The sequence below is a fragment of the Macrosteles quadrilineatus genome, unplaced genomic scaffold (assembly GCF_028750875.1).
Source record: "Macrosteles quadrilineatus isolate MER2022 unplaced genomic scaffold, UCM_ALF_1.0 Scaffold_3__2_contigs__length_128488019, whole genome shotgun sequence".
Taxonomy (NCBI): Eukaryota; Metazoa; Arthropoda; class Insecta; order Hemiptera; family Cicadellidae; genus Macrosteles; species Macrosteles quadrilineatus.
The window spans coordinates 109,123,603-109,140,699 of record NW_026542596.1 but is presented as its reverse complement, the minus strand read 5'-3'; the positions used below and the strand labels follow the sequence as shown (position 1 = coordinate 109,140,699).

Sequence of the window (17,097 nt, the reverse complement as noted above, 5' to 3'; positions counted from 1 at the left end):
CGCGGCGCGCCGGCCGTTTCAGAGGCTAACAAGGACGCCCAAAGAGGCCCAATTACAGGGCCAATTACCGTGGGCGACGCCCTCCTTTAGTCATACGTGATTAGTTTAATGATTTACCGTACAAACACTCATGTAGGGTAGGGTACACGACTACACATTCTCTTACTCACTCACTTCCCCCTCCCCACTCTCGCTCTCTCTCTGACTCTCTCTCTCCCTCTCTCTCTCTCTCTCTCTCTCTCTCTCTCTCTCTCTCTCTCTCTCTCTCTCTCTCTCTCTCTCTCTCTGACAATAATGCAGTAATTGCATTCAACGCGTCTCATTCTATGACAGCTTTAATTGAACAGTTGTCTGACGTCACTCAAATTTAAAATTCCCAGTTTTACTAATTGGGAGAGTTTTAATTTGCTACTTGTGTTCAACGGTATAAAATGTTAGAGTAGAATAACTACTGGTGCTGTTTTGTGGCGAGCTTCATTAATTAACTAAAACATCACTTTCGTGTCTAGGATAGTATTATTTCGAATTTTCTCACAAACTAATTGTTAAGTTTCATTGTAAAAAGTCTTTATTAGCCTACTAAAATTGACTATATTCTTCCCATTTTCAAGAGCTATAGTGCTTGAGTCCTCAGTTGAAAAGTTACTCGAGAATCTAATCAAACTAGGTAATCATATTTTTATGAAAGGTCACAATATAAGCAAATTTAATTTTCTTCCTGACAAATGACTTTATGAACAGCATTGTACGTGTTACAGTTTTCAATTAGCTCTTTTTTCGCCATCTAATTAATTAAATAAAATTTACACTAATATTTACAGTAAATTCGCACCGAATCGTGGGATTCACACTTTAATACATATCGAGCGGCTCAGCGAGGATATACAGCAGGCCGTGGCGTTGGCGGCAACGCTATTAGCTTCAAACTAATTAGGCGGCAACAAACGACGCTGGGCCAATCCGCCGCAGATGAAACGAGTTTCATAATTGCAAGAAAGTAACACGACGATATAAATCAGGGTCCAGGGATCGCTTTTTGAATTAGTTCGCTGATTACTCGAGTTGAGCGCCACAATAGAATTCAATTAAACCAGCGTGGAGGGTGGGGTGCAATTTTGATTGTCTCCCCCCTTCCAGTTGGAGAATTCCTATTTGGGGCTGTACGGGCGACGACGTTGTTGCTACTGTGGATTGTTAAGGCTTGTCCACCTGGCGATCCGATACTGACTCGTTTGGGACCTTTCATATGGCGACATGTGACTAACTACCCTATACGTTACATGGATAGGGGTACTTGCTTTAACCCTTATTTAAACTAGCTGTTACCCACGGGCTTCACCCCGTTTGTCTTCATAAGTATTAATAAAACTATTGATTGGTTAAGTTAACCTAAAATAAAAAAAAATACAGTAAAACAAACAAATAATCATACCTAATTTTAATCTTACTAATACAGTATTATAAATGTGAAAGTTTGTGTGTGTGTTTGTTTGTTTGTGTGTTTGAAGTTCAATCACGCATAAACCACTGGACGGATTGGGCTGAAATTTGGCATGATGATAGCTTACATTCCCGATTAACATATAGACATATTCTTTTCTCAAAAATCCTTTCGGGCTCCGCCCCAGTGGCTCTGTAATTCCCCATGTTAACCTATGAGAATTCATATTTAAAGGGAATTAAAGAATTTAGTCAGCTGTTTCAACTAAAAAAGTTGGTTCTATGATATGGAAAAGCATAAAAAAGTTATAAGATTTTACCAACAGGGTGCAGCACTATATTTTTTTGCATTTATGAAAACAGCTAATTTGAACTTAGCAGCAACAAAAAACTCAACTGTGATTCACAATGAGAACTGTCAAAGTAGGATTGTTTACAGTTATGTTTATGTTTTTCATTTCATGAATAATTTGTGATAGTTTGCGAATTGTTGATAATTTATTTTTCTCTATTGTTTAGGTGAAGTGGTAGAACATTATGGCTATGGTAGATGTGTAATACTATAGAATACTGTAAATTTAAAAAAACAAATTTTATCAAACTGTGTCCTCCCTTATTGCAAACGCTAAGCTTGAGTATAACTGAAATAAGCATTTTATACTTATATTCCAACCCCGTACGAAGGACGGGTACTCTGCTAGTAAGGTAATAAATTGAAAGAATAACAAACAAATGAGTACAGCTGAGGTATTTTTAACATTAGGAAAATGGAGAGTTCCCTTTAGAAAGGAATTACGACCTTAAAGGGCAATTTATGAAATAATGGATAGTTTTGCGCAAGGTTTCTCGTCATGACGAACATTTTAAGTATATGGTTTATGGGGGTGTGACTTGTAGTTTTCTCAAAAGTTCATGGGTACTTTTGGCTTTATATAAAGAAGATCAATCTTTTATACACTTTAAATAGCTAAGTTTTCCGATTAGGACGGCCCCTTTGTTCAAATATCTCACTGACGAGATGTATGTACTGGAGGCAATCGTTCACTTCCTTGCAATAAACGAGGTACTGTATTATATTCTGGCAGTAGCTTGATCACTTAGCGAAAACAGTGACACACTTTGTGCACGTTTTTTAAAACTGAATGCAGGGCGAGTTAGAATGAAGAGAATGATTTGAGTAGTTTTGTTGCAGACTAGGATCAGCTGTTCGTTCAAACATGTAATTGATTTTGGTTACAGCAAGTGGACTTCTTGTTTTGCCTGTTTTGATATGTTTCTTATATAGTTACGTTTGAATTCGCGATGCCAACCAAAGTTGCACTCTTATTTTAGGGTAAATTTGACAATTTGAGCTATACACTCTGATATAATGCTACTACCAGAGGAATTAAGTACAGGTTTACCAATAGGCTTTTTAAAGTTCTATGTAAAACATATAAGAGTTATTTTATTGGTAGAATTCTATGGAAATCGTAAGAAATCATAAAAGTTTACATGTGAATTGTTTATTTTCTCTTGTTTAATATTTCCAAAAGTTGTACATTCTATTCTGATAAGCAGCCAATTGATTACAACCAATGATAATCTGTTTAATAAATAAGTGGTAAAATTTATTATATTCCATAATCAATGGTACTACTGATTTTTTAATCGTTATAACCACTTCCTTCTTAAAGCAAAACCTAAAAAAATATGTATAACATTTATAAATATTTTAAAATCGCAAAGCATTCTATTAAATTACAAACTTACTAAACATTTCAACATTGCTGCAAAATAAACCATTCTTCACAGAGAGAGCCTTTCGATATATATTTATGTAAACGCATTTCACTTCACATCTGATATGTACAGCAATTCCGTTTTAATTTTCGCGCAAGGGAGTTCAAGTCCAGAAAATTTCCCCAAGGAGTAAAAAGATTGAATGTCCAATGTAGCCTTCGTCCATCCAATAACCATACTGATGCGAGTGGATGGGGGTGTTGTTATGGCCATGTAGTAAACTCCAAATGTCCCCCACCCCCCCCCCACCCCCTCACAGACCACAGGCCTAATAACCAGGGGAAAATATAATGCAGCTAATTTTTTCGTCATGTTTTATTTGGTAGGTTTACTTTAACAATTTATTTACAAGTTACTAAGGTCTGAGTAAGGTTAATATAGAAGCTCTTAAGTTAGATTTTCCTTTTAATTGTTTGAGAATTTTGTGTATCTAAGCATTATAAAGAATTGAGAATTATAAATTCCATTAAGAAAAAATCTTATGTAATAGAATTCAATCTTTACTGGTACATTGTACAAAATTAAATCGCAGAAGTCAGCAAATGTTTTCTCTCATCGCGCAATGTGATAGGATATCCTGAAATTCAATTAATTCATATAGAACACCATTTTTATGGGATTCTATGGAATGGGTTCAGCGAAAAATAATTCGACGGTTTTCATAATTTTACAAAAATTTATAATGTAATGAATAATTCTTTAAACTTTTTTTTATTTCACAAAAATTGTTTTGATAATTTTTAATAGGAAAGTTCTATTACTTTGTGAGCAACAGTTTCAACATTATTAATATTTCAAATACAGCAAGTCTGATTTTGTATAGTAATATATAAATGCGCCACTATTCAGTGAGTCATGAAGTTAACTGTTTACCTTGGTAAAAAAGATAAATACGACTTGAAAACCAGAAATACGTTTCACTGACCTACTTTTAAAGATATTTTTTATGCCATTATAAATAATTCTTAAATGCAATAGATGAGGGAAAATATTTGAAATGTTTAATTTTATAAAACAACAAATAAACGTACCAAAGTCAAGTTTAGATTCGCACTCAACAAATGACCTTTTCCCCGACATCCAAGACGGATTAACTAGCGTGTACCTTATTTGAACAGAATTTATATAGTAGCCTACCTTGTTATCCAAATAAAAGTAAACTTGTGAATATTGTCCATTGCAAATTTAAAACGATCTAATAAAGTTGTTTGACTATCTAAGTGTCTTGCCCAGCACAATTAAAAATTTAAATAGTCTTAATTAAGTCCGTGATTATTTTGTTTGTCAATTAACTGAGGGTTATTAGTTTCTCTGATTCTTTGGATTTTGATTCTAATTCTAAAGTAACAAGGCCGATAACATGAGTAAATGAACACGATAAACCTAATTAGTAAACTTATCTTCGCTGAACAACGTTAATTAATCATGAGTTATAATAATTGCGATTAATTAATGAGCTATTTTATTTTAACCAAAATGATTGTTAAAAATAAAATGTCGAGTCTTGCGAAATATTTTGAAATGACCTTTATTAGGACTGTGCAACATTTTTGTAGTTAAATATTTAAAAAGTATATGATCTACTGTATTAACAACGTTTTACAGATGTCTAAAACAAACGCCAAATAAATTAAATCTATAATGCTAATAAGAATCAGTTCAAATTTTAGATTCTGGTATGGATACGCTTCCAAGGATAAAAAAAATAAATTAAAGACCTCCCCTCACAAACACTCATAAAATCCAACTCGGTAAAAAATTTCATTTCTAAACCAAAATACTTTAAATATTAGCTCTGACTTTAAATTGTGTACGTTTACACTGTCTATGATATTATTATGGATACAACATACACCCTTACAGACAGATATAAGATATCACCACTCTTTGGTAAAATATACACGACTGGTATTTTTTTATAAATCCAAGACCAACACAATTGTCAAAGGCTGCCCATGTTATTTTTGCCAGGAGAGTTTCATCTAATTTTCTTGACTAGGCCTATTTGATTTAAACAGAACTTTTTCCAACAACGAATCCATCCAAGTGTTTGTATTAAAAATTAGCTAACTTGAAATACTCTATAAGCTGCATCATGTAATTATTGTAGAAACAATAAGTGATATTTCCGCAAACAAAGTCATGTATCACAATCTCAATTTGTCTATTTGTTCTACTAGTATATCGTAAACATTATTCTACATACTATTAATTCAAATAACCAACAAACCCCTCCCCCATTCCCCCACCGATTCAATATCAAAAACACAATTTATCACAAGCATCGCTCTTTACATAGGATGTAATTACGGCAAAATTGAATTCCCGAAATGAGTTTTGTTTAATGAAAAGCATGTTAACGAGAAATTCTGAGAAAAGAAACCACTAAGAACAAAATACAACGGCAAGACAATGTATAGAACTGTATAGAGGGTGGGAGCAGGCGGGGGTAACCAATTTCAGCTTGAAAATTGAAAATGGATCCTGATTCGAGATATGCTTTTATAGGCGACGTCTTGTCGAAGAAAAATCACTGCAATATATAATCGAAAGTCGGCGGTGTCATGTGGTGTGGTCAATCCATTTCCAAAATTATGCTTTTCCCCTACAACTGGGTTTATAACAAATTGATTTTTGGTGTGGTGAAGATTATGTTAAAAATATAACAATACAATTATTATAATGTTGTAAAAAATTATTATTTTTAGGTTTTAAGTTGATATTCCCAAAACGTGTACAGTTATAAGAAAATATGGTACATTATGTTTAATAAATGTGGTATATTCAATTCTTTGTTACTTAACACACATGTAAAATTGAAAAACTTCGAAGTAACCGCTAAACTTATTAACAAAATAGTAGGTTACGATTACATAATGTGTTATCAGCAGGATTAAATGATGTTTGAGTTATAAATAATTAGATTTATAAAAAATACCCACGTCTATATTTTACCAAAGAGGGGTGATATCTTATATCTGTAAAGGTGTATGCTGTATCTATAATAATATCATGGACAGTGTATACGAACACCATTTAAAGTCAAACATGATACAATTATTTATATTGTAGTCCATTTTGATAACTGTCTTAAATATACCAATGTATTTGAACAATGCAAGTAAACTTTATGTGAAAGTATTTTAACTATTGCTATGATTCATACATAGTTAAATTTGCAGCATTTTCCTTGTGTGTATTTAATGATTGTAACTTTTTTAATGCATCAATGTCCACTACATGTTTTTCTTTTATTTTAGAGCAGATCTTCGATGTGTGTATTATTATTTGGTTATAATACAAAAGGACAAGCTATTATTTACAACTAGACGATATGTTTTTGTTGAAACTGATTCAAACTAGCTTAACTAGATCAGAATTTTTCACTACAACGTTGTCTAACAGGACTATTAGGTGTATGAAGATGTTAAATCCTAAACTAACTCCCTACATTATATACGTATGATGCAAGAAACCAAACATATGAGGACGGCAAATTATTCATGTATAGTGATGCCACTATCCAATCATTCAGCCGATTCTTCGCAATCACATGATTCATGTTGGAAGGTGTTGATTGCTTGTAAATGAGTGATTGTGCGCAATCATCTGAGTGACACAGTATGAGCATTGAGGCCGCGACTCAACACAACCTTCGCCGTGTTGTTTGACAACAACAAGGATAATGGCTAAAAGATTAATTGGTTTGTATTTGAGAACAATAAATTATTTTGGAGACCTAGCTAAATTATACTAAAATTATTGAATGTTAATACTGCAAGTATTTTCAAGTTCAAATGTACAATACGAAAAAATATATCCAGAATCTTAATAATTTACTTGATTATGTGTATTAACGAAGTACAGGGCGTTTATAAAAGAATCATCAGGTTTTAATGGCATTTGTCCCACATTAATATTTGAAACATGTGCTTAAAAAGCATGTTTCCAAGTTGTATAATCAGCTGTTCAATAATCAGACTTGGTTTTTTTCTTGAACGTGGTTGCACCATTTTCAAAATTATTACAATTCAAGAAAAAACATTTTGTGTTTTTCATTATGACTCAAGTTCATCTTTATTCTTTAATAACCGTACAGTGTGAGTTTCGGAGGCATTTTAGACAGGCTCCTCCTACATAGCTAGTTTGAGAACTCTGCCTCATCCTCCTCCTTAATATATCTATGTTCGTCACTTCATTGAGAAGCTAGCTCAGAGGTGGATTGGCAGATGTAACGATAATGACTTGACACTTCTCAAATAACCCCCTAGATCTCCTGATCTTACGGTGTGTGATTGTTTTCTATGAGGCTATGTAAAAGACAAAGTTTATGTACCGCCAATGCCTCAAGAGCTCTGTGGACGAATTCGCAATGCTGTAGAAACCAAACTTGCAGTGCTAGCAAGTTGAACGTTTAGTTGATGGCACATTGAGCAAATGCAGGGGTATCTATGAAAAATTTAAGAGTTATCTTTTTTGTTGATATGTTTTATACCAGTATTTGTTTAACATTAACGTCAATAAAATGTTTTAAAACCTGATGATTCTGTTATAAACGCCCTGTATTATTGACTTAACATTAAACTCTAGTATCTAGGAAGCCCGAAACAAATCCCGTAGATCACCAAACACAATTGTTCAGCAATGTGATAATGCCATGACCCTATGATTCGGAACCAATCATCAGTTTTTTGTACACCATTCACCTTTGTGTACAAAGATGGACATATTTCTCAGACGACTAATACATTCACTGTACACCATATTGGAAACTCTATTCAGTAAAATCCATTATAATTGCCAGCAATAGATTGTAGGTCTGTGATAGAGTATTTTGAAGTAAAAAGAACAGTTTGATGACTGTAATTAATTGTGCTCTAGCAAAGTTTCGTACCACGTGCCCAAGCCCTATACTCGACGTACTGTACTACACAGGGTAGTTTTATGGAAGTGATTTCAAGGTGAAGCCAGGGTGCAGAGTGTTATTTGGAGTAGTCTTTTCCTTTTTCACGTATTTAATCTTGTTTACATTGCATTACTGGAAAGAAGTGACAACAAAAAGTTGAATCGCGCTCCCCTCGTTGTATGTTTAGTGTTTAAGATCACTGAATCGCTCTGCACCCTGCGCTGCGAGTGTTAAATTGAAAAAATCACGTAAATAATTAAAGGATGAAGTATTTATAAACAGGACAAGGATTTTCTAATTGAATCTTTTCTCAAGTAAGTTTAAAGGTAATAATGCTTTACGAATTATTTTTTAGTTTATTAACACGCTTTGTCATTACTAACAAAATACAAAAATTATATAATGTTTTATCTGGTCTAGTCCATCTAGTATGTTTAGAAGAGGTAGTTTCTGTGTCTGTGTTGTGCAATAAAAAACTACCGAACCAAGTGGACTAAAGTTTTACATAGCAATATAATATATCATTACCAATGATTACCAACTAGCTGGCCCGACAGACGTCGTCCTGTCCTAATGTGGTTTTATGCTCGTTCATTTTCAAGATGAGCTCGTTCGCATGGCTCAATCACGTCCCGGTTGAAGTTCGTTCGCTACGCTCACTCACCTTTTGGTTGCAAATTAGCTGATGTCATAAATTAAGAAAAATATAGTGCTACACCCTGTTGGTAATATTAACTTTTTAACTTTTTAATGCTATTCACTTTTAACTATTAACTTTTAACTTTTAACTATTAACTTTTAACTATTAACTTTTTAATGCTATTGAATATCACAGAATCAAATTGTTTAGTTGAACCAACTGTTAAAATTCTTTAATTCCATTTAAATATGAGTACTCATAAGGTTAACATGGGAAACTCCAGAGCCACTGGGGCGGAGCCCTATTGACGGATCTGCACCAAACTTCACACAAACCATCCTTGAATAATACTTAATAATGCCTGAAAGTTTCATTACAATCTGTCTAGTGGTTTCGGAGTCCATAAAGGACAAACAAACAAACAAACAAACATACAAACAAACATACATTGGATTATATATATATAGATTGCGATGGGGACGACACATAAAAGTGGATATTATATGAGAGAACACAGATATGAGAGAAGAATAGAATTAGTGTAGAAATGAATAAGATGCCTTTAGTAGCTTTATTACTGACTTGATCCGCTGTTTTATTAGCCACTACCATTTATTAAAATCCCAATGTTCAATGACATCTGGCCAGTTTCGAACCATCGAAAAGCTACTAACTTTTCTATCTAAATTTTTCTATCTTTATATTATCCCCTCGGCAAACGCCTGTTAAGCTAGGCGCCCACCGGGCAACCCAGCGGGTGACGCGGCGCGGCGCGGCACGGCGCGACGCGGAGAAAAACTTCCGTCCGCTTCTCCAGGGTTCGCGCCCACCAAGCAACTCTAGCGGAAGCGCGGGGCAGCGCGGAGAATTATTCTTTTGGAGGGGATGCACAGTGCACTTCGATTCGGACCCGAACACTCCCGAAGGGCTCGCGATACTTTCCGAAAACACCCGAATGAGCGGCAGACGAGGGGCAGACGCCGTTTCCGTGCCTCTACCCCGCGCCCACCAGGCAACTCAACGGAGGCGCGGCAACACGAGAGGAAGAAATTCTCCACCGAATTCTCACTGCCGGATTCGAGAAGAAGTTTTTTTTCCGCGCCGCGTTGCGCCACCCGCTGGGTTGCTAGGTGGGCGTCAGTCCATAAGATAACATGGCACGGATACGTGGCAACTTTTTTCCACGGCGTCGCGCCGCGCCGCGCCACCCGCTGAGTTGCGCGGTGGGCGCCTAGCTTTACACGTCCACATGTTTTACGGCGGAGCTTCTAGAAGGGAGTACCTATTGGTCATAAGGCGAAAAAAAGAAAAACGTTACTTAGGCATACTTGTGCACTTCCTACATTTACTTTTGTACGATTTCATTAATTTATTCTACCCCACCTTTTCGAGACTAACGCAAAGTTACACAGATAATAGTGTAGTCGAGATAAAAGAAAGTACTGTAGAGTGGATCAAAATCAACCATTCCTGTTATACAAAGCTATTTTTACCCATGACATCATCAACTGACGTTATTTTACTAATGGATCGGCCTTTAACGGCTCAAAGACATTCAGGCGCGCAATCTAACGTCTGATGCCGTCAATGGCGCCATTACGTTATGAATAAATGTTCACACGATACACGATAATGAGCTTCCATAGCGATCCGTTTTGGGACCCTTGATAACCCTCTTCGTTATTAGAAAACTCCCTCTCAGAAGGCTTTCATATGCAGATGCAATTGTAATTACAAAATTAATTGAGTAATTAGGAATTCCATTAATCAACTCCCTTTAATCTCGCCGAGTCTTCGCGCGCCTTTCTGGGATATTTTTCAAGAAGGGTTTAGAAAATTGGTAAAATATCTTCTCTTGCTTAATGGTGACGTAGGCTTTGGTGTGGTTATTAATCTTTTAATTCAACCTTGATGAATAGACGGGCGTTTGATTGCTTTGAACATGGTTAATGATGTTGTGGATTTTCTCAATTTGTCTTGGTAATCAGTGTAGGCTACACCCAATAGACATTCAAGTTATAATAATCCCACATTGGTTATTTGTGTTTGGTAGTGGAGGAAATTAGCCACGCAATTGTTTCGCCTAGGATTTGAAAAAGAGTTTGGTAAAATAAAATTTAAAATAACTATTCATAGATTGTTTTTGGTCCATCTAAATTTCTGAAATCTGAAACTTGTTTTGTGTGCTTCAAGTTTTAAGCACGTCATTCTTACAGGTGTGTTGATCTCGACGAGTGTTTCTCTTGTTTTAGAAGTAGACTACTAATTGTACACAGTATTTTATTTTGAATACTTTACTCTTTAATTACAACAACAAATAACAACATCATAAAATTATCTTAAGTTGAATTATAGGGATCCCTTAACGAAGGAAAAATGAAGAAATTATCAGTTGTTTACCGAGTCTAGACGATAGAAAACACAGTGAATTTAATTTAATTTTTGCTAGATAAACTAATATATTGAAATGGTCAAACAGTACTTTCTTATCCACTAATATGACAGCCAGCATATTTCTGTTCTTACATTGCAAGAAAAAATAATTTGATTGGCATTAGTTTTAAATGAATTATCATTGGTACCCTAATGGTAAAATGTGTATCCAGTTTTACTAGAATAGGCTATTTTATTTTCCAGAATTAGTTTAACAACACCCCACTGTTAAAGGACTGCTGAGTCCAATTTTAAACCATAAAAGTTGGGTCTAGCTGACTTTTCTCAGAATCAAACTGGGGACCTCTGACCACAAGACGAATACTATAAGCTAGCCGGATATCTAGGAAAATGAAATCATTGCGTACTTACACCTTTGCAGTCGCGCTTAACCTCAAAATCAGTAGGCCTATACAGACGCACCTTCGTAGGGTCCTCTGCCTACCTAACTAGGGTCACCCTTAGCCGTTGGCCAAATCATATTAAACGAGCCCCAAGAACATCTTTCTGATAGAAAAGAAGTTGCTAGGGTGACCAATCCAGCGACAGGGTTAAATAAATCCAAGGGGGGAGATCTCCCTCGGATCTACTCGTACGACTAGTCTAGCTAGTTAGAGATCTCTAGCAATTGTCGTGGGGTTGATAGGATGATAACTTTACACTTTGATTGAGTGTGGGGTAATCTATCTAATCTATATACACGGTGTTTAACGCAATTCAAATTAAAAATATGTATTCACGATTTAGAGACAAGAGAAGTTCATAAACTAGCAGTCCTGTTTCCCCTACTTCATTGCCGAATTGCTGATATGTGTTTTATCATTGTTGTCGTCATGTTATACTGTTGTGAATAATATTCCACATGTTTCTCTCAGAAGCTACCCGCGTATAAGATTCATAATTCACATTATGTAAAGAATATGTATTACATTATTGATCTTATAGTTAATTTTATACAACCTGATTTATTAGGCATTGGAATCTCGCATCCAAAAACTTAATTACATAAATTTCTTGGCACAAAACGGATTTAAGTGTATTTTTTTTTACAATAAATACTTGTTGAGCTTGTGAAAACTCATGTTGAACCTAATTCATAATAAATTCCAAATAACACTTAACTATGGACAATAATACTAAAATGCATATCAAGCTATCGGTAATGAAGTATAAGCCCCTTCTAGTGCCAAAGTAATCTCATTCCCGTTTCCAAATCGACACAGCGCACTATCTCCAATTGTTTTGTTTGATCTATTTATTTAGAAACCATAACAAATTCGCAAATGTTTATGTTTGCTTGTCCTGTGGTGTAACCCATAGAGCAAAGTACATTTGTGTAAAGTACACTGGCAATAATGAAATGCCACATCGAAACAGACTTACAATTTTACATTTCAAAGCCAATGACACAAAGCTGATGGTCTCCAAAGCAAACTTCACCTAGTTATCTGGAGAGTTAAGACCATAAAATTACTTTTTTACACAAACGTGTGATCTAGCCGTGCATCCCGGGATCCAGGCAAGCGGGTCAAATTGTCGCCTAACCCATGACGATACCCGCATTTTCAACGCTTTCCCTTAACGAGCCTTCCCAATCGAATCCCCAAGGTTGTGAACCTTGCGGCCTCATACTGAAACCGTAAAACCGATCATGAAAACCCGATCGTTTTTTATGTACAGTAATTTTATATACTTTTTTCAAGCGTTTTCTATTGATAATTGAATTTTTGCACTAGTTGGACATAGCAGTTGTATTAAGTTCTTCAAAAGCAGTGAGCTCAATTTTGATTTATTACCAGACACATAGACGTTTCTTAAAAGTATTGTGTTGCTAAATACGGTAACCAAAGTGTTTCTAGATTCATTGGAAACTCAGCTTTCATTCGTTTTCCAGGTGTATTAATCTACTCTGATTAAAGTTTGTCGTTAAAACTGACAACTGCTCGTCACTATAGATCCACTGATGTGCAGTGAATCTGAAGACATGTCACATAGACAAGCCAGTAGTGAAGGCAGCTATAGTTTCGAACCAGCTGTCACGATTATCTGCTACCAATGAGTATCTGCTACCATTGAGTATCTGCTACCAATGAGTATCTGCTACCATTAAGTATCTGCTACCAGTGAGTATCTGCTACCAGTGAGTATCTGCTACCAATGAGTATCTGCTAACGAGTTACCGGTATTGGTATTAGAATCGGTAAGAAATTTTACTTTGGCAAACAGTCATGGCATCTTGGTAGATTTTCTTACTAAGCTAGGTCTTATGAAACCTTTTCTTAACTTCGGAAACTATTTAGAACAAGAAAAACTTTATACATTCTTGACTTATGCTCATAAAGTTTTTACAGAGAAATAGAACCCATCTAAACTGACAATCCCTATTATAAATGACAACATTCAAGCCTATCAAGTGCGAAGTGCACATTGCAGGATCTGTTGACAACAGTTATGTTTGAGGTGATACAAATAAAAACATACCAATTTGGGCGGCGTTGGCTTGTAGCCGAGCTTCGGCAGCTGCTGTGATCATCTTAGAGCATTTCCTCACAATCTGAAACAAATAAATAAACTTCAGCGTGGAAATTATGTATTTATTACGTCATAGTTTCCACTATTGATATAAGTGGACATTCCATTTCATGATAATGTTGTAGCCAGTTTTAGAGCACTGATGAGCGTAGCCATTGACATTGTACAGATATCAGTATTTACGGTTTCTGTTAAGGACTAAATATTTTTGATTAAAATCCATTGTTGTAGCCTAGCCAAAACTGGTAGACTAAAATAAGGTTAGGCAAAATATTTTTGGCCGGGCCAAACAAAAAGGACAAATTAATGTAAGAACATATACGAGTTGCATTAGTATGCACAGTGTATAAAACACTTGAAAGTTACTTAAAATAAAATAATGCACAAGTAACTTAGGGGCAACAAAGAAGATAGTGGTCTGATCAATTAAGTGAAAAAGATATAGGTTATTGATTAAATAGTTTAGCATTGAATTATAAACTAATTATTTGTTCTTCCTATATCTAATAGATTAGTTTGACAGTGATCTGTCTTGCCATTAACCCTAGTGATAAAATATATTTTAAAATTACTCTTCTACAAGACACAGACTAGGTTGTTAAGAAATAGTTTTAATCACTGTTTTATCACCACATCATTTTCTTACAGCGATTACCTTATCTAAATATGAATGTAGGATGAGTGAAAAATATAATGAGATCAGCTGGGTAGCTTGATTGCAAAATATGATCAGCTGTTTCTTTAGCTAGGGTCATTATTAAATCTAATGGTCACGGAAAGCTGGGTTCATCATTGAAGTAGAAGTAAATGAGATTACCTATGTAGCTTTCTTAATGACTAAGATCAGCTGTTTCAATTTATTAACGTCCAAATTATCAAGGACAGCTAAGTCGAGTTGAAACTTCTAAGAGCAACCGACGTTCCCAAGATCGAAACCGGTGTCCTTCTAAATATCAGTTGAATATTATAAAAGTTCATCTAACGTAGCATATTGGCTTAACATTTCGTCTAAATTCATGAGACTTTCCAGTACATTCTCTTAACTCTAACGTCAATTTTCTTTAGTCTTGGGCAATCTAATAATTTAATTTCGTGCTCACTTTCCTTTTCTCATTGCTAAGCACTTTGTACTTATCTCGGCAGTTAAGTGGAAAGCGTTGTTGGTAAAAATTGTAAATTGGCGGTTCACGAAATGTCATCAGCGTAGTCAAGAATGTCACGTGACCCACGCAATCCGGGGATAAAGACAGGAGTGCTCCAGTCGACCCAAGTAGGTAATGGTCGATATCGAGCATGAACCTAGGGGTCAGTGACGAACTTTACATAATCACATGGTTTTTTATATCAGTTTTAAAATTAAACTGTCATAACCTAACCTAACCAACCAAACTTGCTGATAGTGAAAACATCGAATGAAGGTTTACTAATAATGGGTATTAGCATAGATAAGTTAAGAAGCTGTACCCAACTTCTTTTTACTTGGTGTCAATAACTTAACCTAACTTAACCAGGGTTTACCCAGAATCAGTCATTTTGGCAAATTGTTAACCTAAGCATGGGTTAGGTTAGGTTAGTTTAGTTTATTATGTTATATAAGCCTATTTAATTTGGTTTACCCAAAAATGGGTCATTTTTGGAACTTTACTATTTTTGACGATTTTTCAAACCTGGTTTCCTGGATAAAAACAGCATTTGCCAAAAAAGTGTTTAAAATTGACTAAATGATTTTAAAAACCCGCCCTAAGTTATAAAGAAAATTTTCAATCCCCAAAAATCATTCATTTGTAGCATTTTTCTTGATTTTCAAACGCGATTTTCAGGGTGAAATAGGCGTTTCCCCCAAAAGTGCCAATGGTAAAAAGTGCTTAAAATAGTCTAATTTAGGTAGATAAGAGAAAAAAATGCAATATAACATAAGTAGTATAAGTTCGGTATTACCGCAATGGTATATAATCGAGTGACATTACTCTGAGTTTATAGTTGTTTTGACCGAGCCTTGCCACGGGAAGAGAACCCACAGAAGGTAGGATTATTCACCGCCTTGCACAGTGCAAACTGCTGTTGATTTAGCGTTTGTTCTTGATATAAATTAATTTTATCAATGTTCATACCACAAAGAAAAATAATACCCTCCAGATGCGTTTTTCCTCAGTTGGAACAAAGGCTCCGTCCAAACTCTATGTGCCACTTAATTATATACACAAAATTTGTCTGCAATATCAATTGCTGTGCTTTTAAAATATGTAATAGGTACTGAACAAAGGTAAACAATTAAAACAGAATTCAAAGTTTTGAGCACTATCCCACAACATAAGAAAAACGTACTGCCACTTCCCTCGAAGCAATATATGAATCAAGAACCATGAATCAAAAGGTTAACTCTAGGAAAAGTAAACAAACTAACACAATAACAAATTTAACAGCTGATGTATCTTTAATATTTTAAATGTGATTAGGTACAGACTTTTAATAGAGTTCCTGTCCTTATGAAGGATTGGCTTAGGTTATGTCTCAAAACCTGCTTCTCAAACTTGAAATCATAAAGCACCTTACACCCCCCCCCCCCCCCCCCCAATGACCCAATGAAAGAATCGGACCTATAAAATAAAAATAAATAAAAACCGACCAGGCATGAGAACATTCAGTAGTTTCAATCCACAAGACAATTTCTTTAGTAAAACAAAATCCAACTCCATACTGAAAAAGACTTACCTAGAGAGAATTATGGCGGCGTGTAAACTGAAAATGCCTTTTTAACACAAAATGTTAAATCAACTTGAATGTTTCAAAGGTTATAATGAACAATATACTTTAGCATAGAAAATATTAGGAGCTCACCCAGTCGAAGAGGGGTAACTTTTAAGGGGTACCGGATTGTATTACATCTTGTTTGTTTGAATTAGCTGATTTTGTTTATTTAGTTCCTGCAGTAGGTACTATTTCGAGTCATTCTTTGTTAAGTTATCATTGTATACTTATATTGTTGTAAAGTATATTGTACAGATACATCTGCAACCATAATCCTATTTATGTTTAACGTTAGGTATGCTATTTGCAATGGTCTCAACAGCTCCAAAGATTGTTCATGCATAAAACTATCCCTATTTTGACCATGAATAAACAATAATTTTGAGAACACAAAATTTTAAATAAAATCCCCATTTAAGCTTTTCGAAAGTCAAAGGGCCTAGCGGACATCGAAATTGGGTAGATAGAAAACGTTGTAGGCACATACAACATACAGTGCAGTTTGCTAAAGTTTGATGACAGTCAGATGAATGAATGCATCATTCGTTGGCAACAATTTAGAAAGGCATACAACTAATTAATTGTTTATAAATTATCCTAACGTTTACAAATATAG

The 17,097-nt window shown here is 35.0% G+C and overlaps 1 protein-coding gene across 1 annotated transcript in view; it reads right to left on the bottom strand.

Annotated features, from left to right (window-relative positions):
* LOC128989459 (rhombotin-2-like) overlaps window positions 1-17,097 on the bottom strand; it is a 49,384-nt gene that overhangs the window by 26,545 nt on the left and 5,742 nt on the right. The window contains exon 2 of the mRNA XM_054411353.1: window positions 13,683-13,755. Within this exon, the coding sequence (XP_054267328.1) occupies window positions 13,683-13,734 (52 nt within the window). The 5' untranslated portion in view covers window positions 13,735-13,755. The remainder of the gene's footprint in view (window positions 1-13,682; window positions 13,756-17,097) is intronic.